Source organism: Zonotrichia albicollis, chromosome 9 (genome assembly GCF_047830755.1).
Source record: "Zonotrichia albicollis isolate bZonAlb1 chromosome 9, bZonAlb1.hap1, whole genome shotgun sequence".
Taxonomy (NCBI): Eukaryota; Metazoa; Chordata; class Aves; order Passeriformes; family Passerellidae; genus Zonotrichia; species Zonotrichia albicollis.
In genome coordinates, this window is record NC_133827.1 from 10,747,173 (window position 1) to 10,773,514 (window position 26,342).

Below are 26,342 nucleotides of genomic sequence, written 5' to 3' on the forward strand. Positions count from 1 at the left end.
AGAGCCCGTTGCCATGGCAACCATTCAGTCCCATCCCCAGGGTCATGGGATCCCAGAACCACAGAATGGGCTGAGCTGGGAGGAACCCATCAGGATCCTCCAGTCCAACTGCTGGCCCTGCACAGGACACCCCAACAATGCCAGCCTGGGCCTGGCAGCGCTGTCCAAACGCTGCTGCAGCTCAGAGAGCCCTGGAGCTGGGACCCTTCCCTGGGGAGCCTGGGCAGGGCCCCAGCAGCCTCTGGGCAAAAACCTTTTCCTGACATCCAACCTGAGCCTGCCCCGACTCAGCTGCAGCCATTCCCTCCACTCCTGTCCCTGGGCACCAGAGGGAAGAGGTTCCCACAGCCCCAGCCAGGGACCCGCTCCCAAGGCTGTTGCCATGGCCATCAGGGCTGGGACCAGCTGGGATGCTCGGTTTCCACAGGCCGGGCTTCAGGAATTGGATTCCCCAATTTCCTGCCCCTGCTAAAACCGCACTGCCCTCGCTGCCTTCCCACCTCTTGTGGAAAGCACAAAAGGCAAAGATCTCGGGCTGGGATAAGAACAATTTATTGGGAACAGCAATGAGATAAGGAACAAACATAAACAGAAATAATATTGATAACAGAAGGCATAAGAAAAACTGTTTACAGGGAAAACTAATACATCAACAACAGGCTCTTCCTGGCCATGCATTTCCCCTGCCTGGAAAGGACACCCTTCTCCTCAGAGGGAGAGAGAGAGAGTCCCTTTCCTGCCCCTGGCAATGACCTGAGTTGGGAGTAAATGTAATGACACGGCCATGGCCAGAACCTCATGTTCTTCCATCCCACATCATGTCTTTGGCAAGGGCAGGAAAAGGGACAGGTATCTTCCCAGATGGATCACAGGGAAAATGGATCCCCATGGCTCTTCCCAATGTGGGCCCTCCAATGGGGGATGAAGCTGGAGTGGTGCATGAACCTGTTCCTGCATTTGTGCCATTTGCAGGGCTTCCCTTACCAGTGCCTCCGTTGGTGTTGGGTCAAGGCAGAGCTCTGGGTGAAGCTCTTCCCACACTGGGGACACTCGTAGGGCCTCTCCCCAGTGTGGATGCGCCGGTGGGTGATGAAGTGGGACTTTTTCTTGAAGCCCAACCCGCATTCAGGGCAGCGGAAGGGCCTCTCCTCTGTGTGAATCTGCTCATGCAGACGGAGATTGGAGCTGGTCAAAAATTTCTTCCCACACTCAGGACACTCGTAGGGCCTCTCCCCAGTGTGGATGCGCAGGTGCCTGATGAGTTCTGACCTGTAGCTGAAGCCCTTCCCACATTCCCCACATTTGTAGGGCCATTCCCCAGTGTGGATGCGTTGGTGGCGGATCAGGGTGCTGCTCTGCCTGAAGCTCTTCCCACACTGCAAGCACTTGTGGGGCTTCTCCCAATCAGGAAGCTGCTCATGGACCACCAGCTCAGAACTCTGGTTGAAGGTCTGCCCACCGTCCTGGCTCAGGGTGAGTCTTTCCTCCTCAGTGCACCCAGGGCTGGGTTTGGAGCCCCTCCTCATGTGGGATGTCTGAGGTTTTTCTTCCCTGTTGGATTCCTGTGCACTAGATTCACTCAAAACGGCCTCTTTCACAAAGTTCTGCCATGCAGATTTTTTCTCCCTGATCTCCATCCTCAGTTCCTTCCCTGGGGAAGGAAGGACAAGGAAAGGATGGGATTTGCCTCCGTGCCAGAGGGAAGGGGAAGGAGATCCCCCCAGTGCATCCCCGGTAGGATGGTGTTGGCAGCAGGGTTGTCCTGCAGCCGGGGGCCATGTTGGGCTGGGAGATGGAGCAGGAGAGAGGGGGAAAGGGGCACTGACTTTCTCCTCACCATCCTGGGTGTCCTGGGGATCCTTCCTGTTCCTCACAGCCTCCTTTTCCATCTGGCAATGGTTTGGAGATGGAAAATCCTGTTTTGGCAGAATAACATGGGATGAGCACATTGAGATTTGTACTGGTTTAAATGCAAACATGGGGAACATCTAAACCAGAATTGCAATTAAATAACAAAATGAAGATCAAGGCAATGATACAGAAACACTGCCTTAAACTGACAGAGTCAGGATATAACCTGACACCCTGTTGGTCAGGGTGGTGGCAGCAGTCCCAATAAATGGTGGCTGCAGTCCTGTTGGAGTGATGAACGTGATTCTGTCAGAGCAGTGATCCTGTAGAAGGGTCTGGTCTTCCTCTGAAGGTCCAGTGATGGTTATGGAGCTCTTGTCCTCTGGGAATCCAGTAGGCAAGCTGTTCCTGGTTGTAGCAAGGCTCAGCTTATATCCCGGTAGGAATGCTTGGATCCTCCCCCTGGGCGGAGCATCCCACAATGGGATGATGGAATTTTATCAGTCCTGCAGTGACACTCAATGGCCCATTAGCAGAAGATATCTCCCCTGCAGGGCGTTATCAGGGCTGAGTCATGGAAGACATAAAGAACCCTGCCCCATCTGTTTATAGCAGTTGATGAAGGTGGTGATTGAAAACATGCATTTGGTTACATCTTGCATTGCAACCTGGAACAGAGGGGTAATCCCTGCTCAGGGGGTGAACACCACCCCCCTTACCCAAACTGGCTCAGGTGTAAAACCCCCACCCTGGGAAGGCCACACACACAGGGACAATGTCACACTTGCTTTGCTCCAGGGGAGGTCTCTGTCCCAGTCACTCATCTTTTCTCTTTCTTTCCATCTCTCTCTCTACCTCATATTTACTGTTCAATAAAATCCATTTTGGATTTGGTCGCGTTAGCACCTTAATTGGGGCAGAGGCATCTCTCTGACAATTTTCCTAACCATATTGCCATATTATTTTGGCGCAGTGAGTTCAGGGCACTGTTCTCTGACCCCAAGTGCCTTTGACAACAGCATGGTTCCCTCCACTGACGAGGTTGTGGTTCTTGCTGGAAGAACTCTTGGAAACTTGGACACAGTTGCTCCTTCCTCCTGGGGAACTTGTGGGAGAAATGATGAGGAAAATGGCTTTTATGGGTGGCCAGTGTAAAGAAAATAATTTGTTGTGTTTCCTTATAAAATTGTTAAAATCACTGGAGGAGAGGGAGCAAATGTTACCAGTGAGACTGACAAGGTTCATTCACCCCATGGTGAGGAACACAAGACGGCTAAAAGTCCCACAAGAAGCCCAGCTCAAGTAGATCAATTTCCGAATAAGTCCTGAATTCCCAGGCTTGGGGGCTTTACCAAATGTGAGAATCATTTTTCTCTTTATCCCTGTCACCTTTGTGACTGCTACACAGAGCTTTCCATACCTTTTAATAATCTGTATTGGGCCAAATTTCCACTTTCCTGTTATTGGAACTGGCCAGCAGCTGAGCTGGAGATGTGCAGGAAGCAATGAATATTGGAATTGCTACATCACTGCTTGGAATGTCGGTTTATTCATATTTGGGATTTGTTTGCGCTTTAATCCCAAGTTACTTGTGGGAAGAGCATATATTTTTCAAAGTGATTTTGCAGAGTCAAGTTTGATTTCTATCAAGTTTATTTTGTCAAGTGCCCAGAGGATGCTTAAGGGGTCTCTGTGCCTCTCGCCCTGGGGGATGGTTGGGAGGGGTTTGGGAGGGTTTTTCCTGTCCCTGTCACCCCAGGCCGTTCCCCACGGGTTGCCCCTGTCCCTGTCACCCCAAGGCATTTCCCAGGGGTGTCCCTGTCCCTGTCACCCCAGGGCATTCCCCAGGGGTGCCCCTGTCCCTGTCAGCCCAGGCCATTCCCCAGGGGGTCTCCATCATTTTCATCCAGGAAATTCCTGGGGGGTCTCCCTCCCTCTCACCCCTGTGCCAGGGGGTGCTCGGGGCAGTCTCTGTCCCTCTCAGCCCAGGGAATGCTTAGAGCTCTCTGTCCCCTCGCCCTGGGGGATGCTTGGGGGGTCTCCATCCCTCTGGCCTCAGGCAACGCCTGTGCAGGGCTGGGGACCAGGGGCTCTGTGTCCCTCTCACCGCTGAGGGTGCTCGGGGCTAGGAGGGCTCTCCGACCTTCTCACACCTGGGGAGGCCGGGGGGGTCTCTGTCCCTCTCAGCCCTGCTGTGACCCCACGCAAACATCATCGGAGTCAGGGGGACAGAGACACCCCCAAACCCCCAGAAGGGCTGAACCTGGAATTTGGTTTGGAGCTGAGAATTTAGGAAGGGGCTGGAATTGGGGCTGGGCTGGAGTTGGGGCTGAGATTTGGATTAGAGCTAGGATTGTGGTTAAGGGTAGACATGGGATTGGCTTTAGGGCTGGGGTTGGGATTTGGTCTGGGGCTAGACAAGTCTGGGACTGGGATGAGAATAATGAGAACAGAACTGTGAGTGTTCCAAACATGGAGTGAGACTGAGACCAGGATCAGGGTCAGGTTTGGGACTGAGCTCACCCAGAGCAGGACAGGGGGAATGTCACTGCAGGATGTCCCTGGCATCATCTCAGCCCTCCTCAGGCACCTCCAAACATGGGGGGCTGCTGGGTGCTCCAAGATCCAGGTGCTCCCACACTGCCCCTCCATACCAGGCGAGCATTCCCTGAGGGCAGCCCTGACTGTGACCCTTGGGGCTCTGATATCAGCCGTCACATCCCTGTGGGAGCAGCTGCAGACAGGATGGGAGATTCCCCTGGGCACTGGACAAAATGAACTTGGCAGAAATCAAACCTGACTCTGCATAAATCACTTTGATGAATACTTGTTTTTCCCACAAGTGATATGTGATGAAAACACAAATAAATTGCAAACATGAATAAACCAAAAATAGAAGCAATTTTGTGGCAATTCCAAGTTTGATCAGTTCCTGAACAGCTCCAGCTCAGCTGCTGGGAGGTTCCAGTAAGAGCAAAATAGAAATTCGGCCCAAAATAGATTATGAAAAGGAAGGGAAAGCTCTGTGTAGCTGTCACAGAGCTGACAGGGATGAAGAGAAAAATGATTCTCACATTTGGCAAAGCCTCCAAGCCTGTGAATTCGGAAGTTATTCTGGAATTCAGCTACTTGAGCTGGGGTTTTTGTGGGACTTTGCGCAGCCCTGTGTTCCTCATCGTGGGGTGAATGAACCTTGTCAGTCTGGCTGGTAGCATTTGCTCCATTTCCTCCAGCGATTTTAACAAACTTTTCAAGGAAGGACAACAAAATATTTTCTTTACACTGGCCACCCACAACACTGGTTTTCTTCATCAGTTCTCCCACAAGTCGCTCAGAGGAAGCTGCATCCAAGTTTCCAAGAGTTCTTCCAGAGAGAACCACAACCTCCTAAGTGGAGGGAACCATGCTGTTGTCAAAGGCACTTGGAGTAAGAGAACAGCGCCCTGAACTCACTGTGCCAAAACAATGTCACAATCTGGTTAAGAAAATTATTAGAGAGCTGCCTCTGCAGCCAGGAAGGTGCTAACGAGACCAAATCCAAAATGCATTTTATTGAACAGTAAATATGAGGTAGAGAGAGAGATGGAAAGAAAGAGAAAAGGGGGAGAGAGCAAGGGAATTACAGGAATAGAGACCTCCCCTGGAGCAGAGCAAGTGTGACATTGTCCCCTGTGTGTGTGGCCTTCCCAGGGTGGGGGTTTTACACCTGAGCCAGTTTGGGTAAGGGGGGTGGTGTTCACCCCCTGAGCAGGGATTACCCCTCTGTTTCAGGTTGCAATGCAAGATGTAACCAAATGCATGTTTTCAATCCCCATCTTCATCAACTGCTATAAAAAGGCAGGGCAGTGTTCTTTATCTCTTCCATGACTCAGCCCTGAAAACGCCCTCCAGGGGAGATATCTTCTGTAAATGGGCCATTGAGTGTCACTGCAGGACTGATAAAATTCCATCATCCCATTGTGGGATGCTCCGCCCATGGGGAGGATCCAAGCATTCCTACCTGGATATAAGCTGAGCCTTGCTACAACCAGGAACAGCTTGCCTACTGGATTCCCAGAGGACAAGAGCTCCATAACCATCACTGGACCTTCAGAGGAAGACCAGACCCTTCTACAGGATCACTGCTCTGACAGAATCACGTTCATCACTCCAACAGGACTGCAGCCACCATTTATTGGGACTGCTGCCACCACCCTGACCAACAGGGTGTCAGGTTATATCCTGACTCTGTCAGTTTAAGGCAGTGTTTCTGTATCATTGCCTTGACCTTCATTTTGTTATTAAATTGTAATTCTGACTTAGACTCTCCCCCAGGTTTGCCTTCAAACCAGAACAAAAGACAATGTGCGCACCCTTTGTTTTCTTCCCAGAACAGGATTTCCCATTCCCAAATCTTGATTGGATGGAGGAGGAGGCTGCGAGGAAGAGGAAGGAGCCCCAGGACACCCAGGCAGGTGAGGAGGAAATCAGTGCCCCTTTCCCCCTCTCTCTTGTACCGTCTCGCAGCCCAGCACAGCCCCTGACTGCAGGACAACCCTGCTGCCAAGACCGTCCTGCTGGGGATGCACTGGGAGGATCTCCTTCCCCTTCCTTTTGGAATGGAGGCAAATCCCATCTTCTCCTTCTCCTTCCATCCCCAGACAAAAAGTTGATGATGGAGACCGGGGAGGAAAAATCTCCTTGGCAGAACCTCATGGAAGAGGTTGTTTTGATTGACTCCACAGTGCAGAATTCTAATGGGGAGGAAAATCCCCAGAGATCCTGCAGGAAGAGGGGCTCCAAACCCAGCCCAGGGTGCTCTGAGGAGGAAAGACTTACCCAGAGCCAGGAAGGTGGACAGAGCTTCAGCCAGTTTTTGGAGCTGATGGCCCAGGAGCAGCTTCATGATCAGGAGAAGCCCCACAAGTGCTTGGAGTGTGGGAAGAGCTTCAGGCAGCGCAGCACCCTGATCAGCCACCAGATGATCCACACTGGGGAATGGCCCTATGAGTGTGGAGAATGTGGGAAGGGCTTCAGCTGCAGCTCCCACCTTGTGACCCACCTGCGCATCCACACTGGGGAGAGGCCCTACGAGTGTCCTGAGTGTGGGAAGAGGTTTCACACCAGCTCAAATCTCCTCCAGCACGAGCAGATTCACACCAAGGAGAGGCCTTTCCTCTGCCCGGACTGTGGGAAGGGCTTCAAGCAAAACTCCCACCTTGTCACCCACCGACGCACCCACACTGGGGAGAGGGCCTATGAGTGTCCCCAGTGTGGGAAGAGCTTCACCCGGAGCTCTCACTTGACCAGACACCAAAGGAGGCACCGGTAAAGTAAGCTCTGCCAATGCCCGTAGATGCAAGTGCAGGAGGAGCTTCGTGCACTGCTCCAGCTTCAACCCCCATGGTGGACCCATATTAAGCAGAGCCCTGGTGATCCATGTTTCCCGTGATCCAGGCTGGGAAAACACTTGTACCTTTTCCTGCCCCTGCCAATGGACATGATGTGGCTCTGAAAAAACACATGAGGGTCTGGGCATGACCATGTCATTATATTCTCTCCCACCTCAGGACATTGCCAGAGGAAGGGAAGGGACTCTCTCTCTCTCTCTCTCCTGAGAAGAAGGGTGTCCTTTCCAGGCAGGGGAAAATTGTGGCCGGGAAGAGACAGCCAGTTGTGTTGTAGTTTTCCCTTTATTTTATCCTTTCTGTTACCAGTATTATTTCAGTTCTTGTTTGTTCCTTATCTCGTTGCTGTTCCAAATAAATTTTTCTTATCCCAGCCCGGGATCTTTGCCTTTTGTGCTTTCCACCAGAGGTGGGAGGGCAGCGAGGGCAGTGCGGTTTTAGCGGGAGCAGGAATTTGGGGAATCCCATTCCTGAACCCCGGCCCGTGGAAACTGGGCATCCCAGCTGGTGCCAGCCCTGGTGGCCATGGCAACAGCCTTGGGAGCAGGTCCCTGGCTGGGGCTGTGGGAACCTCTTCCCTCTGGTGCCCAGGGACAGGAGTGGAGGGAACGGCTGCAGCTGAGTTGGGGCAGGCTCAGGTTGGATGTCAGGAAAAGGTTTTTGCCCAGAGGCTGCTGGGGCCCTGCCCAGGCTCCCCAGGGAAGGGTCCCAGCTCCAGGGCTCTCTGAGCTGCAGCAGCGTTTGGACAGCGCTGCCAGGCCCAGGCTGGCATTGTTGGGGTGTCCTGTGCAGGGCCAGCAGTTGGACTGGAGGATCCTGATGGGTCCCTCCCAGCTCAGCCAATTCTGTGGTTCTGGGATCCCATGAGCCTGGGGATGGGGCTGCCAATGGTTGACATGGAAACAGACCATAGCAACAGGGTCCTGGTGATCATTGCCTGCTAAGGATCAGATATGTCACAGACCCTCAGAGGGAATCCATGGGGACTTTCCAAGAGTCTCCAGGCTGTTCCAGAGCTGGAATGTCGCAGGCACAGACAGGGGCTCCATGGAGACCTCCCCGGGCTTTCTGGGATGGTAAAGAGCCATGTGGACAGAGGCAGTCACAGCCATTCCATGGTGACATCCCAGGGCACCTCGGGCTGCAAAGGCACCGATCTGTCACAGGCACTCATGGGGGCTCCACGGTGACATCCCAGGAGTCCCCAGGCTGCCAAAGAGCCGGGATCTCCCAGACACTCACAGGGGTTTCTGTCATGGGGAAAGTTGGAGCTTCAGGCAACGTTTATTAGAGAAGCTCCTGTTGGGTCACAAGGTGCAGAAAGGATTCCCAGTATCCGCCATAGATCCCCAAATGTCACCGTTGAGTCAGAGATGACACAGACTCAGATCAGAAGGCTACGGGCTAAATGCTTTGCTACAGGTGGACCTCTCTGGTCATTTATTCAACACATTTCACATGATTGGCCAATTAAGACAACACCCTTCAGTAAACAACCTCATGGAAATAAAGCCAACTTATTGCAAACATCGTCAGGCTACCAGTTATTAATGTTTGTTTTATTTTGGGCCCTTGTGGGAGCTGCCCGGATGGGAAAAACACTCATGTAGCAGTTCTGTGCCAGGTAAAAAGAGATGCCCAGGACTTCTTTGGTCTTCACCTTCTTGTTTGTTGTTATCGTATCTAAAGTTTTGCATGCTGTCTACACCAGCTCATCTTGCTGGAAAAGCACCGCAAAATGGCTCTAAAATGTACGGTTTCAAGGTCTCTTGAAGTTGTCTCATCCAATTAACTCTTAAAACGTACATTATTTCTACTTATCGACACATAATTCATCCCTTGATTGACCACATAACCTCTACACTGTTCTTTCCTTCACCAATCTGCCACCCTCTGCCACCAACACTGAAGAAAATGGAATAGATGAAGAAGAAGAAGAAGAGAGGGACTACACACAAATTCCTTCCATCTTGCTTCCTATCTACACCATACTAAAAATTCCAAAACCTACATTTCTTACCCAAGGGACAAAGTATACTACCCTCTAATTTATTTCACACTTTGGTAAATTCTAATCTCTCTCAAAGTCCTGGAAGTCCTCTCCATGGGCAAAGGTTAAAGGAAGTGTTTCTCTGGGGGTCAGGATCCCTCAGAGCAGGCAGAGAAATATTCCCTGTGCCCTGGATTACCACACATTTAACCTAAAATACCTTATCCCCTAACACGTGAAGTTACCCAAAAATGTTCCAGGTAAGTAGGATTAGATGGAGAAGAAATAAAGAACAACAGAAAGACAGAAGATCCATAGAAAGACACGCACATAGGTACCAACTGCTTGGGTTCCAGCATCGCTAACAGAGGAACCCCAGGAGAAGGCAGGATGCAGGCCCTGGGCTGGCCTCGTGCCTCAGCTTTTAACCCCTTGGGCCTTCAGGGGCCTGCCCCTAGGGTGGAACTGCCATTTGCTTGTCCAATCAGAATCAGGGTAGCACCAGCTGCTAGTGTGTGATTGATTGATTAACAGCTGGGCTAATCAGAGCTGGGTTAACATTGCCCCCGCTGTGTGATTGACAGCTCTGCCAGGCCAGGGCTGGGGGCGGGGCTCTGTCCCACCACAAACCAAGGCCTGACCCGGCCCTGGCCCCACATGGACATTGCGAGCAACCCAAGGTGTCTCGGGACATCCATCTCATCCAGCCTCTGACAGCGACCACGGTGACACTACGGAACCTCATGGAACCATGGGTCAGTTGTGACAATGGAGAACCAAGGAAACGATGGTGAGACTGTGGAATCCAGGAATCATGGAATCAAGGAGACCATTGTGCAAATCATGGGCCCTGTGGAAGCAAGGATCAATGATCAAACTGTGGTTTGATTGTGATTGATTTAAAACAGAAACAAGGAGGCATTGTTTCACAGTGGAGCTGATCGGGGCCAGTGGACCCCTGTGATTCTGTTGGAGCTCATGAAACCAAGAAACCATTGTAACATTGCCAGACCTCATGGAATCAAGGAGACCATTGTGACAGTCTTAGGACCCATGAAGTCATGGAACGGTCTGCCTGTTTGGACTCCCGGGGGCTGTCTGACAGGTCCCACTGAATGTGACATATCAAGGGCCACTTTCCATCTGACCATGACGCACTGGGGCTCTGTGCTTTTATTCCTATGGGAAAGAACTGTCTTTCTTGTCTAGGCACCTATGGCCAAAATCAGGATTCTGCATCTAAAATTCTCTCTATCCAAGGGTTACTCCCAGACAAAATCAGCCCATACGAGTCAAGTCTGGCTAGACTTGGCCTCTGGTGACTGCCTCTCATATGCCTCTGCACCACTGGGGCTCAGTTGTTCCCTTCCTTTGGACAGCATTGTGACACTGCGGAGGATTGTGGAACCAACGGACCATGGTGACACTGCAGGCCCTTGTGGAACCTGTTACACTGTAGGAACTTGTGGAACGAAGGGGAACATTGTGACACTGCAGAGTACCACGGATCCCAGGGGCCACTGTGACACTGTGCAACCTCACAGAACCAAGGACATCATTGTGGCTGTGTTGGGCCATATGGTTCCAAAAGGCCAGTGTGAAGCAGCAGGGCTTTGTGGATCCAAGAGGCCTTTGCTGCATTTCAGGGCCTTGTGGAGCCAAAGGGCCGTTGTGATCCTGCAGGGCACCATGGATCCATGGAGAGCATAGCAAGGCCCCATGGAATCATGGAGAGTACTGTGACACTGTGGGGCCCCATGGAACCAAAGGGCCATTGTGATAGTGCAGGGGCTCATGGAAGCACGAGAGCCATTGTGACAATATTGGAAGTTGGGGAAACAAGGGGATCATTGTTGCACTACTGGGCCTCAATGGAACCAAGGGGCCATGGTGACTCAGTGGGGCTTCGTGGAACCCAAAGGCCATTAGGACACTGTGGGGCCTTGTGGAACCATGGAGACTGTTAAGATCCTTAAGAGTGTGTAATCAAGGGGCCATTATGACACCAGAGTTCATCATGGAAACAAGAGAACCATTGTGACATTGCAAGGCCTCATGGAAGCAAGGAGCTGCTGTGGCACTGCAGGGCCCTGCGGAAGCAAGGGAACATGAAATAGGTATGGCTGCCTTGGCCTCCCAGGGGTCACATGACAGGTCTGGCTGACCTTGGAATGTGGAAAGCTGCTCCCATCTGCCCCTGAAACACCGGGGCCCTGGGCTTTCCTTTGTATGGAAAAGAACTGTCCATTTTTTCCAGGCATCCATGGCCAATATTAGGATTCCACCTCCAAATTTCTGAGTATCCAAGGATTGCTCCCAGAGAAAAGCTTCCATAACAGACAGGTCTGGCTGGTCTTTGACTCCTGAGTGCTAGCACTCACCTATTTTCCAAACACTGGAAAGGGCTTTGTGCTTTTCTTTTTATGGAGGAAAACCATCCCTCTTCTGTAGACACAAATGCCTGAAATTAGGACACTTCATTCATAATTTCAAATATCCAAGTTTTTATATGTAAAAGTTAAATTATATTAAATTAGATTATAGTTCAATTATATTGTATTATTACGTTATATTAATTGTATTATGTTAAGAGTGGGGGGTTATTAGAATGTTCTAAGAGAAGAGTCCTGCGTTTGGTGGAAGGGCGGTCTGGCGGGACAAGGTGAGGTTGAAGAGGGATTGCATGGAAGATCTGACCAATCATTCGAAGCCCTGCAGAAATGATTGGTCCAGAATGAATGGTGTTAAAGACCAATGGGAAGCCTGGAAATGGACCAATCACCATGCGGATTCAACATGGACCAATCATAGACTCAAAGGGGGCTATAAATGGGGGGAGGAAAGTTAGGGTCAAGGTTCTTGTTTCTGAAAACTTGCTTTCTGGGGGAACCCAGCGCACTTGGGGATAGTGCACTGTTCTGGTTTTGGCTCGCTGTATGAGTGCTCGGGCTTATCCTAGGTACTCCGTTCCTTGTCGCTCTTTTAATAAATGAGAACCTCTTTCTCCAGAGAGAGTTTGGCCTCGTTTAGTTCATAACACAAGGGTTGCTCCAAGCAAACTTGCCAGGACAGAATGATCAGGCTTGCCTTAACCTCTGGTGGCTGCTGCTCATCAGCCCCTGAAACATGGGGCCTCCGTGGTTTCCTTCCTATTGAGATCAATGTGACACTTGGGAGCCTTGTGAAATGAAGTGGCCATTGTGGCACTGCAGAGCACCATGTGACACTGTGACACAAGGGACCAATGTGACACTGTAGACCCTCGTGGAACCAAGGACATCATTGTGGCTCTGTTGGGCCACATGGTCCCAAGGGGCCAATGTGAATCAGCGGTGTGGGTTAGCCCAGCTGTCACTCAGAGTCAGCCAGATTTTACCCTGAAAGAACTGAGTGTGAGTTCAAACCCTGAGAAGAATTTGTTTTACTTAGGGTGCATTTCAGAGGTCCTTCATAAGTCTTTAGAGTTATTATACTAAGTTGTCCAAGTTCTTCTTCCTTACTGGTTACTTGTTGCCCCTCTGTGCTTATTGTTCTAGAGTTTTCTACCCCTAAGTGTACATGTTGTTGCTTCCCTGTTGTCTTGGGTCCTTGGATCCTGCCCCTCATACTGTTCTTGATTTCTCCATGTTTATTGTTTTTCACCCTGTTATTAAAGTTCCTTTTAAAAAACTCCATTGATCCTGCTCCTTTTCATTTTTGCCACCCTCGCCCTGAAGTCGGGGAACCAGAGAGGTTTGTCGCAGCCACCTTCATTGTGACATTTGGCGCCCAAACAGGGACCATGACATTCAGGGCTCTCTGTGTCAGTCACATTAGCTGGGGTTAGCTGATGGATAGGCCAGTGCTCTCCAGGATTTTGGATTGTGCCGGGGCTGGCAGATTCATCATTGCTTCAAGGGACCTTGGCCCAGGATCTGCAGGGACAACGACGGTTTCACCTGCATAGGATTGCAGGTTGGTTTGGGGAAATGCAAGACATTTATTGCCCATTTTGCCACTGTGTTCTTACAATATGCACCCAAGTCCCATAATTGATTTGGGGTGTTCCGGTGGCTCTTCCCCATAAGGTACTGTCCTGGGTTGACTATATGATGCTTTTATCCCCAATCGTCTCATTCTGTTTATGTTGAATAATAAGTTTTGCACCTTTAAGAGTGTTCCAGAGAGTGAAGGGGGGGAGAGAAGAAGCACGCAGTTTGTTTTCAGACACTGTACTCCACTCCCCCACATTCCTGCTCCTGACTGTGTTGTCTGCAGACAGACAGCGGGACAGAGCTCTTCTTTTGCGTTTTAGTTAGTGTTAGCTAGCTGAGGCAAAGAAGTTCCCTGGACTGTGTTTCTTTTCTTTTTCTTTGGACCTCTTGAAACCTGCTCTGGACTGAACACCCAGGAGAGCACTGGTAGCTCACATCTCTGGCTCACCGGGCCGGGCCTGGCCTGCGACAATTCCAGCACCAGAGAGACTGATCAGAGACTGAGTGAGCTAAAACCCAGGGACGGGGTTTTCTCAGTTTTTTATCTATTTTAGAGTGGCAAGGGGTCTCATTTTTGGATATTGTTTTGGTTTTATTCTTTAATAAACAGGTTTTTTCCACCTTCCTCCAAGGAGGTATTTTTTCCTCCCAGAATAGTTGGGGGGAGGGGCCGATTGGATCTGCTTTTCCCACCAGAGATCCTTTGGGGGATTCTTCCCCAAATTTGCTCTAAACATGGACAAATACATGAATTGGTGCCCAATGCGCAGCTGGAAAAGGTGGAAAAAAGCTCTATTAATTGTGTGTTTGTTGTTGTTAAAGCAGTTAGTAGCCATGCTGCTTGAATCCGTACTATCTCTGGTTGTGAAAGCCTTAGTGTGGCTCTGGGCTCTAGACCTTTTTGAGGTTTCAATACCTTTCTGGTCACTAGGATTATTGTCCATAACATGTAATTTTTACGGTAGAGGGGTACGGATTGGAATAGCTGTTGTGCTGGCCTCTGTGATAATGATTTATAAAGCGTTTACAAAGATACTGGCCTCTGTTTACGACATGTATGGTTTATGGTTTCTTCATCCTACCCTGCATCCCAATTCCAGTAGTACGTTTTAGGAATGTATTAGTAATTACACTCAGTCTGTTAGAGGAGGAGCCAAGAATAAGACTTTCCCAGACTTCCCTTTCCTTCTTCTCCTTTGGATCAGTTATGTCACTTTTTGAGAATGTTCAGTTCCCCCTGAATGTTAAAGAGACCACCTTTCTGGTATTTAATCTGGTAAGCTTCCTCTATGTGGTCTGCAGCTTCTCTAGAATGAGGGCTGAGATATCCAGAAGAGCTGGTGAGACCCCTGACCCAGAAGCAGATGGAGGCGTGAAAAATCCTGAGTGGTGTGGACAATGGGAAAATATAGGCCAAACCCTGAAGGAATTTTCTGATCCTGTAGACTGGGATTTTCCACGGGAACAAATTCTGAACCCAGAACAGGTGGGGAAATACCTAAAAGAGAAGTGCCATGATGATTCTAAGGAGAAAACGATAATTGAAATAAGCTGGGCCCTGGCCCATGCTTATTGCACTTTGTTAGATAGTGTAGGACAGCAGACAGAGGCAGGGAGGCAGGCAGATAAATCAGCTATCCCAGTCACTCAAGCTGTAGCCAACAGCCCAGGCTCGAAGCCAGCAGCCAGACCAGACAGTGAGCCTAAGCCAGCATCTAAACCCATGGCTGTTGCTACCAGTACTAGAAGTGGGAAATGCATGGAAAAAACTAATCGACCAGTGGATGATGATGATGATGGTGATACAGAAGAAGGAACCTCGATGCCTCCTGACATAAAATCAGTAGTCAAAGCAGCAGGTGCAAGATCAGACGCAAATATTGAGTCCTTTTCCCTGAAGGACCTTCGTGGCCTACGGAAGGATTACACCCGATGACCTGATGAATCCATAATTAGTTGGCTGGTCCGTCTCTGGGATGCTGCAGGCGAGGCTACAATTCTGGACAGCACTGAAGCCAGGCATTTGGGATCCCTGTCACAGGATCCTGTTATTGACCAAGGAATGATGAGGGGGGCTAATCCACACAGCCTCTGGGCACGAGTCTTGGACAGTGTTGCACAAAGATACCTGTGTGCAGATGGTCTTTATATGCAACCAACTCAGTGGAAGACCATAGAGCAAGGGATCAAACGCCTGAGAGAAATGGCCGTGGCTGAGATTATCTTCTCAGATGATGTGACAACCAAGAATCCAGACTTGGTACCATGCACATCTGTGATGTGGAGAAAACTTGTACGACTTGGGCCATGAGAATATGCTTCTGCTTTAGCAATAATGAAGCGGGATGATGGTGAGGAGACTATGCTGGATATGGCAAAGAAGCTCTGAGCATATGCAGATGCTGTACATAGCCCAACACATGCCAGAATCGCAGCAGTGGAAACATGTCTGCAAAAATCAGAAGACAAGATAGAGGAGAATCATAAGAAGCTCAGAGGAGATTAAAGAAGACCTTCTCTAAATCTCAGCAGTACAGATCAGAGGTTCTGGTATCCAAGGCAGATGTTTCCCAGATGGAGAGAGAAGGTACACACCACGAGCTGAGCTGTGGTTCTACCTGAATGATTGTGGGGAAAACATGAGAAGGTGGGATAGGAAACCTACTGCTGTTCTGACGCGACGGGTGCGTGAACTGAAGGAAGCCACCAGAAGGAAAGCAGCTCCAGTTGCCCGTAGCCGAACGGCCAGGTATGATGATGATGACATGTCCGCGCTCCTTGAAGGAACATCCAAGACATACGCCCAGGGAAAGAAGGATAACCAGGCTTAGAGGGGCCCTGCCTCTAGCCAGGTAGGGGCTAGGGAATATCGTGTTTTCTGGTCTGTGTGGATTTGTTGGCCTGGCACATCGGAACCACAAGAGTGTAAAGCTTTAGTTGATACTGGTGCGCAATGTACATTAGTTCCGTCGAGACGTGGGGACAGAGTCTGTTTCTGTTGCTGGTGTGACAGGGGGATCCCAGGATTTCACTTTGCTGGAAGCTGATGTGAGCCTGACTGGGAATGTGTGGAAGAAACCCCCTATTGTGCCTGGCCCAGAGGCCCCATGTATTTTGGGCATAGCCATGTATTTTGGGCATAGACGACCTTCGAAGTGGGTATTTCAAAGACCCAAAAAGACTCAGGTGGGCATTTGGGATAGCAGCTGTAGTGACAGAGGGCATCCAGCAATTGAACACCTTGCCTGGGCTGTCTGAGAATCCATCTGCAGTAGGACTCCTGAAGTGAGAAGAGCAACAGGTGCCAATTGCCACTTCCACGGTGCATCAACGACAGTGTAGGACCACTTGAGATGCTGTGATCCCCATCCATAAGATGATCCAAGAGCTGGAGAGCCACGGGGTGGTCAGCAAGACCCACTCACCCTTCAACAGCCCCATTTGGCCTGTGTGAAAATCTGAAGGAGAATGGAGATTGACTGTGGACTATCATGCATTGAATGAAGTGACTCCACCGCTGAGTGCTGCCGTGCCAGACATATTAGAGCTCCAGTATGAGCTTGAGTCCAAGGCAGCAAGGTGGTACGCCACTATAGACATAGCCAATGCATTTTTCTCCATTCCTCTGGCAGCAGAATGCAGGCCTCAGTTTGCCTTCACATGGAGGGGAGTGCAGTACACCTGGAACCGACTGCCCCAGGGGTGGAAGCACAGCCCCACCATCTGCCATGGACTGATCCAGACTGCACTAGAAAGGGGTGAGGCTCCAGAACATCTGCAGTATATTGGTGATATCATTGTGTGGGGGAACATAGCTGCAGAAGTGTTCGAGAAAGGGGAGAAAATCATCCAGATTGTCCTGGGAGCCGCTTTCACCATTAAAAAGAGCAAAGTAAAGGGACTACCTCTAGAGATTCAGTTCCTAGGAGTGAAGTGGCAAGATGGACAGTGTCAGATTCCTACAGATGTCATTAACACGACCACAGCAATGTCTCCAGCACCCAATAAGGAGACACAGCTTTCCTAGGTGCCATAGTCTTTTGGAGGATGCACATTCCTGGGTACAATCAGATCATGAGCCCTCTTTACCTGGTCACCCGCAAGAAGAACAATTTCCAGTGGGACCCTGAGCAGCAACAAGCTTTTGCCCAGACTAAACAGGAGATTTCTCATGCGGTTGCCCTTGGCCAGGTCATGACCATATGGACCATATGGCCATGACACATATAGTTCTTCATATCTGGACCCATCTGGGATCCATGGCTTGTCCTGGAGCCTTTGGCAGAAGGTGCCTAGGGAGACTCAAGGCTGAGGACTGGGATTTTGGAGTTGAAGCTACAGAGGGTCTGAAGCCAACTATACTCCAACAGAGAAAGAAATCTTGGCTGCTTTTGAAGGAGTCCAAGCCGCCTCAGAGGTGATTGGTACAGAAGCTCAACTCCTCCTGGCACCCTGACTACCGGTGCTGGGGTGGATGTTCAGAGGCAAGGTTCCTCCACTCACCATGCCAGCAGTGCCACATGGAGCAAGTGGATTGCTATTATCGCTCAGCACACCTGTACAGGTAAACAGAATCACCCCAGGATTTTGGAGGTAATTACAAATTTGCCCAAAGGTGAAGAACAAGAACCAGAGACCCAGTCTGAAAAAGCTCCTCCCTATAACCAACTACCCCCAGAGGAAACACACTATGCTCTTTTCACTGACGGTTCCTGTCGCATTGTAGTGATGAACCAGAAGTGGAAAGCAGCCATATGGAGCCCCACATGACAGGTTGCACAAGCTACTGAAGGAGAAGGTGAATCAAGTCAACTTGCTGAACTCAAAGCTGTTCAACTGGCCCTGGACATTGCAGAAAGAGAGAAGTGGCCAAAGCTCTACCTCTACACTGATTCTTGGATGGTAGCCAACACTCTATGGGGATGGCTGGAGAGGTGAAAAGAGGCAAACTGCGAGCATAGAGGAAAACCAGGGCTGCTGAAGAGTGGAAAGACATTGCTACCAGGGTAGGGAGGCTACCTGTGAAAGTCCACCATGTAGATGCTCATGTTCCCAAGAGTAGGGCCAATGAAGAGCACCAAAACAATGAGCAGGTAGACCAGGCTGCAAAGATAGGGGTGTCCAAGATAGACCTAGATTGCGAACACAAAGGAGAGTTATTCCTAGCTCGAGGGGCCCATGGTGCCTCAGGCCATCAGGGCAGAGATGCCACCTAGAAGTGGGCACAAGACCGAGGGGTGGATTTAACCACGGACAGTATTTCTTAGGTTATCCATGACTGTGAGACGTGTGCTGCCATCAAGCAGGCCAAGCAAGTGAAGCCCTATGGTACGGTGGGTGGTGGTCCAAGTACAAGTATGGGGAGGCCTGGCAGACTGACTACATCACACTGCCCCAGACACGCCAGGGCAAGAGCTACGTGCTGACCATGGTGGAAGCCACCGCTGGATGATTGGAGAGGTACCCTGTGCCTCACGCCCCTGCCAGGAACACCATCCTGGGCCTGGAAAAGCAGGTCGTTTGGATGCATGGTACCCATAAGAGAATTGAATGAGACAACGGGACTCATTTCAAGAGCAGCCTTATCAACACCTGGGCCAGGGAACATAGTATTGAACGGATTTACCATATCCCTTATCATGCACTAGCTGCTGGCGGCGCTATGGACTGCTCAAGACTGAAGGCATTTTGGGGGGGATGCTTTTAGAAATTGGGAAATGAGCTTAGCAAAGGCCACTTGGATTGTCAACACCCAAGGGTTCATCAATCGAGCTGGTCCTGCCCAGTCTGAACCCTTGCACACAGTGGATGGAGACAAAGTCCCTGTTGTACACATGAAAGGTATTTTAGGAAAGACTGTTTGGATTAATCCCACCTCAGGCAAAGACAAACCCATCTGTGGGATTGTTTTTGCTCAAGGACCTGGTTACACTTGGTGGGTAATGCAGAAAGATGGAGAAAGCTGTTGTGTACCACAGGGAAACATAATCTTAAGTGAGAACTTTGTGTAAGGTTTCATTGTGATGCAGAGGGAAATAGAATAAGGCATGGACAATGTTCTAGACTGCCAGGTAAATATGTGTGTTATATTCCCATCTGTTAGAGGTGGGCCAGTTTTCATCTGTTAATTGGGCAGTTTTTCTTCATCTCTTGCAGAAACCAATCCTTCCTCTGGGGAGACATCTGCTGTTAATGGGCTATTGAATGTCACTGCGTGACTGATCAAAATTGCATCATCCCATTCTGAGATGCTCTACCCAGAGGGCGGAGCCAAGCATTCCTAACTGAATATAATCTGAGATTTTGGGACACCAGAACAGCCTTTCCACTGGATTCCTAGAGGAGCAGCAGCCTTTTCCACTGGATTCCCAGAGGACCAGCTGCCTTTTCCATTGGATTCCCAGAGGAAGACCAGGCTCATCTACACCACTACTGGATCTTCAGAGGAAGATTATGTCCTTCTACAAGATCCCTGCTTCAAGAGAACCACGCCTGTCTGCAGGAAGACTGCAGGAGGACTGCAGCCACTGTTTTAATTGGACTGCTACCAACATGATGACCTACCAGGTGTCAAGTTTTATTCCGACTCTGTCAGTGTTGTTTTGTATTACTGCATTGCTTATTTTATTTTTATATTCTTCCCTAATAAAGAACTGCTATTCCTGCTCCCATATCTGTGCCTGAGAGCCCCCTTAATTTCAAAATTATAACAATTCAGAGGGAGGGGGTTTACATTTTCCATTTTGGGGCGGCACCTGCCTTCCTTAGTAGACGCCTTAGTAGACACCTTTGTCTTTTAAAAACAAGACAAGGGGAAAGGTTCAAAACCTCAGTTATAATGCAAATAAAGTTTGAAGGAGCAAATAAAAATAGGAATTGGGGATGTTCTATTAGTTCCAGAGGCAGGGTGAAATTTATTAGGATGGGATTTACAGGCACAATTTGACATTTGCGTGCTCCCAGAAAAAGGGAAAATGGTACTTTAACTTCTCCAACTAAGGGAAGAAGATGAGGACAAAATTCATGAGATGGTGTGGGCAAAACCAAAAAACCGAGGTAAATTAAACATGAAACTATAGTAATAAAAATAGTTAATGAAAACCATCCAGTTTGGGTACAACAATACCCACTCTCCCTGGAAGGGAGACAAGCACTGCAGCCGCTGATCCAGGACCTACTTGAGGACAGGACCTTAGAACCATGTATGTGCCCCCATAATACACCCATATTACCAGTAAAGAAGTCAGATGGGATTTACAGGCTCGTCCAAGATTTGAGAGAAGTGAACAAAAGAACAGTGAATCGGTACCAGGTGATGCCTAACCCCTATATAGTACTAGTATAGTACTATAACCCCTATATATATAGTACTATATAACCCCTATATATATATAGTACTATAGTACTACACCCCTATATATATACTAATATAGTATATAGTACCCCCCAGCACACCAGTGGTTTAGTGTGATAGACCTAAAAGATGCTTTTTGGGTATGCCCACTGGCATAGGAAAGTGGGATATATTTATCTTTGAATGGGAAGACCCCGATTCTGGGAGGAAGCATCAGCTTCGGTGGACTAGGTTACCCCAAGGGTTTTCCAAATCCCCAAACCCCTTTGGTCAAGCCTTAGAAGAACACAACTCTTCTCCATCAAACCTGAGATAAGGCTCATCCAATATGTAAATTATATGCTTCTCTCAGGACAGGAAGAAAAATAAGTTTTTCTTCCATAGTGTTGTCAAATTTTCTGGGAAACCAAGGACTTCAGGTATCAAAAGGGAAACTCCAATTTTTAGAATGGGAAGTAAAATTCCTAGGACATGTAACGTTTCAAGGAAGCTGCCGACTGCTGAACCCTGAGAGAATTAGGGGGAGAGTCTCACTCTAATGGCCAAAAGCTAAGAGAGAAGTCAGAAGGTTTGTAGGCCTCTTGGGATACTGTAGGCTATGGATGGAAGGATACATGCAGGCCATCAGGTTCTTGTATGAAAAGTTAGTTAAAGAAGAGATTAGGTGGGAAAAAGACAATGAACAAAAGTTTGAAGCTTTAAAGCAAGAATTAGTCAGTGCACTGGCATTGAGTGTTCTTGCCTTAGACAAACCCTTCTATCTGTTTGTAGATGTAGAAAAAGTAGTACCATATGGAGTGTTAGCCCAGAACTGGGGAAGATCCAGGAAACCAGTGGCCTATTTGTCAAAACTCCTGGACCTCATCAGCCAGGGTGGCCAACCTATATTCAGGCTGTGGCAGCAACTGCCATACTCATAGAGCAAAGAAAAAAATTACCCTTTGAGGGAAAATTGAAAGTATATACTCCTCACTCAGTTGGAAGTATCCTAAGTCAAAATGCTGAGAAATGGCTCACTGATTCCTGAGTGCCTAAGTATGAAGCCATCTCAAAAGACAATGGTTTAGAGCAAATCATGAGTAACCAACTAAACCCTGCCCAGTTCTTGTATGGAAAGCCAGGTGAGAAACTAATACATAATTCCCTAGAGGTTATAAACTATCAAACTAAAATAAGAGAGGACCTAACAGATCAATCATTCCAAGGCAGAAGACGATTGTACATCAATGGATCTTCATGTGTAATAAAGGGGCACAGGGTATCAGGGCACACTATAGTGCATGAAGGATTGGTAGCCATAGAAAAGAGAAATTTGCCTTCCAACTGGTCAGCCTAAGCATGGGAGTTCTATGCCCTAAAGTGAGCTCTGGAAATATTAGCACAGAAAAGGGGAACAATAGATACAGACTGAAAATATGCTTTTGGCATAGTGCATATCTTTGGAAAATTTTGGGAAGAGAGGGGGCTAATAAATTCAAAGGGAAAGGGACTGATTAAAGTGTTAGAAACCTTACAATTACCAGAGGAAGTAGCAGTGGTATATGTTAAAGGTCATAAAAAGGGACCGACTCAGGAGGCGTGAGGGAACAATTTAGCTGATTTAGAAGCTTACAATGCAACTGAATTAGAGACAGAAAAACTAATAATAGTATTAACAGCCATGAGAGAAATGCAAAAAATCCCTGTGTTCAGTGGGACCGAAGAGGAAGAACTTAAAATAGGAGCGAGCCAAGAAAGATAATGAAGGGAAGTGGAGATTAGCAGATGGGAGGCAAATGTTGAATAAACACCTTGCCAAGAAAATGCTAGAAGGCATACATGGAACAACACATTGGGGTACACAAGTGCTAAGTGATCAATTTCTAAGGGATTGGGGTTGCATAGGAATTTTCAGAATAGCTAAGCAAGTAATTGAACAGCGTATGATATGTCAACAAGTGAATAAGAAAATCATGAGGAAAACACCCAGAGGAAGGCAAGAACTAGCCTTAAGGCCCTTCCAAAACATCCAAGTAGACTTTACTGAGCTTCTCCAGGTACAACGGTGGAAGTTTTTGCCAGTGATAGTACATCATTTGACTCATTGGGTAGAGGTGGTACCCACTGTGAAAGCCAGTGCCAAGGCTGTGAGTAAAACACTTCTGGAACCAATTATTCCCCAATATGGGATGGTAAATGGGATTGATTCAGACCGGGGAACTCATTTCACATCAAAGTTATAAAAATCAAGGCCCTTTGGTTGTATTTTGATAAGGTCTTAATAAGGTCTAAAAACCATTTAAATTTTTGAAAGTGAAAATGATTTGTCACATGGGATTAGGGAATGTCAGGAAAGGTTGTCCACACTGGGTCAGCTCCAAGGTACAACTTGTCTGACCTAGCCAGACCTCCTTAGGAATGGCCCTACATCAATATCAAGCACAGAATGCTGCAATCACCTCTTCTCAAAAGAGAACAGTAATAAAACACAGCCTTTAAAATAGGATTACACATTACTTAGAAGCTCATTGAAATATTTCTCCATAACAGTAAAAGGAAAACTTCCTGATGAATAGGACAAGACCAGAGGGAAATCAAGGCAGAGCCATGGTTTTTCAGGACTTGCTTGATCCTAATGACCCCTATGGTGCATTTGGAGCTGAGCCCTGGAACCTCAGGGCCTGAGAGGAGATTGCACAAACCTTTCCATGAGTCAAAGTCAGAAGAAAACACCAAAGTGTCTCAAGGCATGAATGGGTCCCACTGAGGTCTATCCCAGCACAGGATCCTCATGGACTCCGTGGAAGAAAGAATTGGAGGCCAGGATTGCAGAAAAAACTTCTCAGAGATTCAGTGTAGAAAGGAAAATTCAAAGTACCTTAAAAACCTTGAGTATCTCAAAGTATTAATGAGCCCCACTGAGTGTCAGTACAAAGCTCTCAAGGGACTCATTAAAGCAGATAATTGGGGCCATGATTGCACAAACCTCTAACAGAGTCTGTATCAAAAGGGAAACACCAAGTACCTTAAAATGACTGAAGTACCCCGAAGCATTAATGAGCCCCGCTGAGTGTTGTTACTGACAAAGCCTCTCCAGGGACTAATTACAGCAGATAATTGGAGGCCATGATTGCACAAACTCTAAGAGACTCCAAGGCAAAAGCCAAACCCAAAGTCATTTGAAAAACCTGCAGTCCCTGGGAGCATTAAGGAGCCCCCAGGGCCATTCCTGAGCAAGGCTCCCCAGGGACTCCTTCCTGCAGATCCTTGAGGCCACTGGGATGTGGGCTAGGGGGGGATGCTGAGGGCAGGACAAGGGGCTGACAGTGCCCAGCTTGGCTGGGGCTGTGCAAAGAGGCCCCAGGGCCTCAGGACAAGGTGTCTCCTCACAGCCCTTGGTGGCACAGACCCTGCTGCTGTGCCCCAGGGCACCAAGACTTGGCTTCTCTTTGTCCCCACCTGTCATCACTGCCTGCAGTTCTCTGCTCTGCCTGGGGTCTGGGGACACTTTCTCAGTCATGTCCCTCACTGGGACCCATTAAAAGTCCAAGAAACTTTGAAGTTGAATTCTGACTTGGAGTTCTGAAGAGGTTTCTTCAGCTCCCTCTCAGGGACTGATGTTCAGGGCCTGAGCACAAAGCCCCAGAGGCTCATTCAAGTCCTTGTGCTGTGTCTGTGCTGCTGAGCTGGGCTGGGCTCCTGGCACAGAGGCAGCTCCTGGTAACCAAGAAAAGCTTCAAAAGCACATTTCTCTTGATGAGCACCTCTTCTGCCAGCCCAGCAGGGCTGGGGCACTGCCTGCATCCACCCCGGGCACAGCACAGAGGCACAGAGAGCTTCAATCAGTCAGGGCTGGGAAGGTGCTGAGAAGTGCCTGGGGCAGAATCACTGCCAGCCCTTGGCACAGGAACCTCTGGCTGCAGGACAATGCAGCTGCAGCTCCTGGAGCCATCTCCTAAAGCTGGAACATCGCAATGCCTACAGACCCTGTGAGTACATTCTCTGATTGTCTCTTGTGCAGAGCAGCCAGGGGTGCCCAGGGCTGTCCTGCAGAGCAGGGTCCTGCAGCCCAGGGCGCTGTGCTGGGGCAGGGACTCTGCTGCTGCCAGGGAAAGCTCTCAGCCAGCCCTGGCAGCTGCTCCCAGCCCTGGGGGACAAGATCTGGGTGGGAGGAGACAGCTGGTAAGGCTTGGAAGTGTTCACCTTGTGTGGAGAGGATGCTGCATTGTTGAGGAGTGCTCCCAGCATGGCATTTACCTGCAGAACATTTCCAAGCAGATTATACAGGGAGCACAGGAAGGCAGGGGCTGCATAAAAGGGGAAATCTTGCTGTTTTAATCTACTGCTCTGGGTTGCCTTGATGGGAAATTGCACATCAATATTTATCTCTCAGTTCAGGGTGAGTAATTTTCTTTTTCCTCAAATCTTATGAGACCAGGCAATGACAGAAATCACCACAGTACCCCTCAGAGGCAGCAGAGGTGTCACTTTTCCAGCCTCCTCAGGGTTGCTCTGATGTTGCCATCAGAGCCTGCAGAGCCAGAGCTGCCCCTGGGCAGTGCCAGAGCTGGGAGGGGTCTGCAGGGAGGAGCTGAGCCCCCAGGGCTGGGCTGGGCTCTGGCAGCACTGGCAGGGCCCAGCCCTGGGCACAGGGAAGCAGCTGCTGGCAGGGACAGCTCCCGGCAGGAGAGCTCTGTGCAGGCAGAGGGGGGAAAGTGCCCCCAGGCTGTGCTGGGATATTTCAAGTCCTCTCCAAACCCAACTATTCCAGGATTGCTTTTCTTACAGATCCCCATGCCAAGGCACAGGAAATGTCCAACAGCAGCTCCATCAGGCACTTCCTCCTGCTGGCATTGGCAGACACGCGGCAGCTGCAGCTCCTGCACTTCTGCCTCTTGCTGGGCATCTCCCTGGCTGCCCTCCTGGGCAACGGCCTCATCATCAGCGCCGTAGCCTGCGGCCACCACCTGCACATGCCCATGTTCTTCTTCCTGCTCAACCTGGCCCTCAGCGACCTGGGCTCCATCTGCACCACTGTCCCCAAAGCCATGCACAATTCCCTCTGGGACACCAGGAACATCTCCTACACAGGATGTGCTGCTCAGCTCTTTTTCTTTGTGTTCTTCATCTCAGCAGAGCTTTCCATCCTGACCATCATGTGCTACGACCGCTATGTGTCCATCTGCAAACCCCTGCACTACGGGACCCTCCTGGGCAGCAGAGCTTGTGCCCACATGGCAGCAGCTGCCTGGGCCAGTGCTTTTCTCTATTCACTTCTGCACACAACCAATACATTTTCTCTGCCCCTGTGCCATGGCAATGTCCTGGGCCAGTTCTTCTGCGAAATTCCCCCGATCCTCAAACTCTCCTGCTCAAATTCCTACCTGAGGGAACTTAAGGTTATTGTTTTTTCCATCTCTTTAGCACTTGGTTGTTTTGTGTTCATTGTTTTCTCCTATGTGCAGATCTTCAGGGCTGTGCTGAGGATCCCCTCTGAGCAGCGACGGCACAAAGCCTTTTCCACCTGCCTCCCTCACCTGGCTGTGGTCTCTCTGTTCCTCAGCACTGCCGTATTTTACTACCTGAAACCCCCCTCCATGTCCTCCCCATCCCTGGATCTGGCCCTTTCAGTTCTGTACTCGGTGGTGCCTCCAGCCCTGAACCCCCTCATCTACAGCCTGAGGAACCAGGAACTCAAGGCTGCAGTGCAGAGACTGATGTCTGGATGGTTTAGGAAATGTTAAACTTCTGGCCAATTTCTGCCAATCACTTGTAAGAAAAGTCATTTTTGATACTTCTTGTTGGTT

General features: G+C 49.3%; 2 protein-coding genes across 2 annotated transcripts in view; one reads left to right on the forward strand and one right to left on the reverse strand.

Annotated features, from left to right (window-relative positions):
- Positions 1–980: 980 nt before the first annotated feature.
- The window catches only part of LOC141730027 (uncharacterized), a 100,632-nt gene continuing 75,270 nt past the window's right edge, over positions 981–26,342 (reverse strand). The window contains exon 6 of the mRNA XM_074546665.1: positions 981–1,430. Within this exon, the coding sequence (XP_074402766.1) occupies positions 981–1,430 (450 nt within the window). The remainder of the gene's footprint in view (positions 1,431–26,342) is intronic.
- LOC141730203 (olfactory receptor 14C36-like) lies at positions 25,347–26,279 on the forward strand. The gene has a single exon (XM_074547632.1). The coding sequence runs from the start codon at positions 25,347–25,349 to the stop codon at positions 26,277–26,279; it is 933 nt and encodes a 310-aa protein (XP_074403733.1).

Excerpts from the sequence above, each read along its gene's own strand:
- LOC141730203 (XM_074547632.1), top strand. The coding sequence starts at position 25,347 with ATGTCCAACAGCAGCTCCATCAGGCACTTCCTCCTGCTGGCATTGGCA.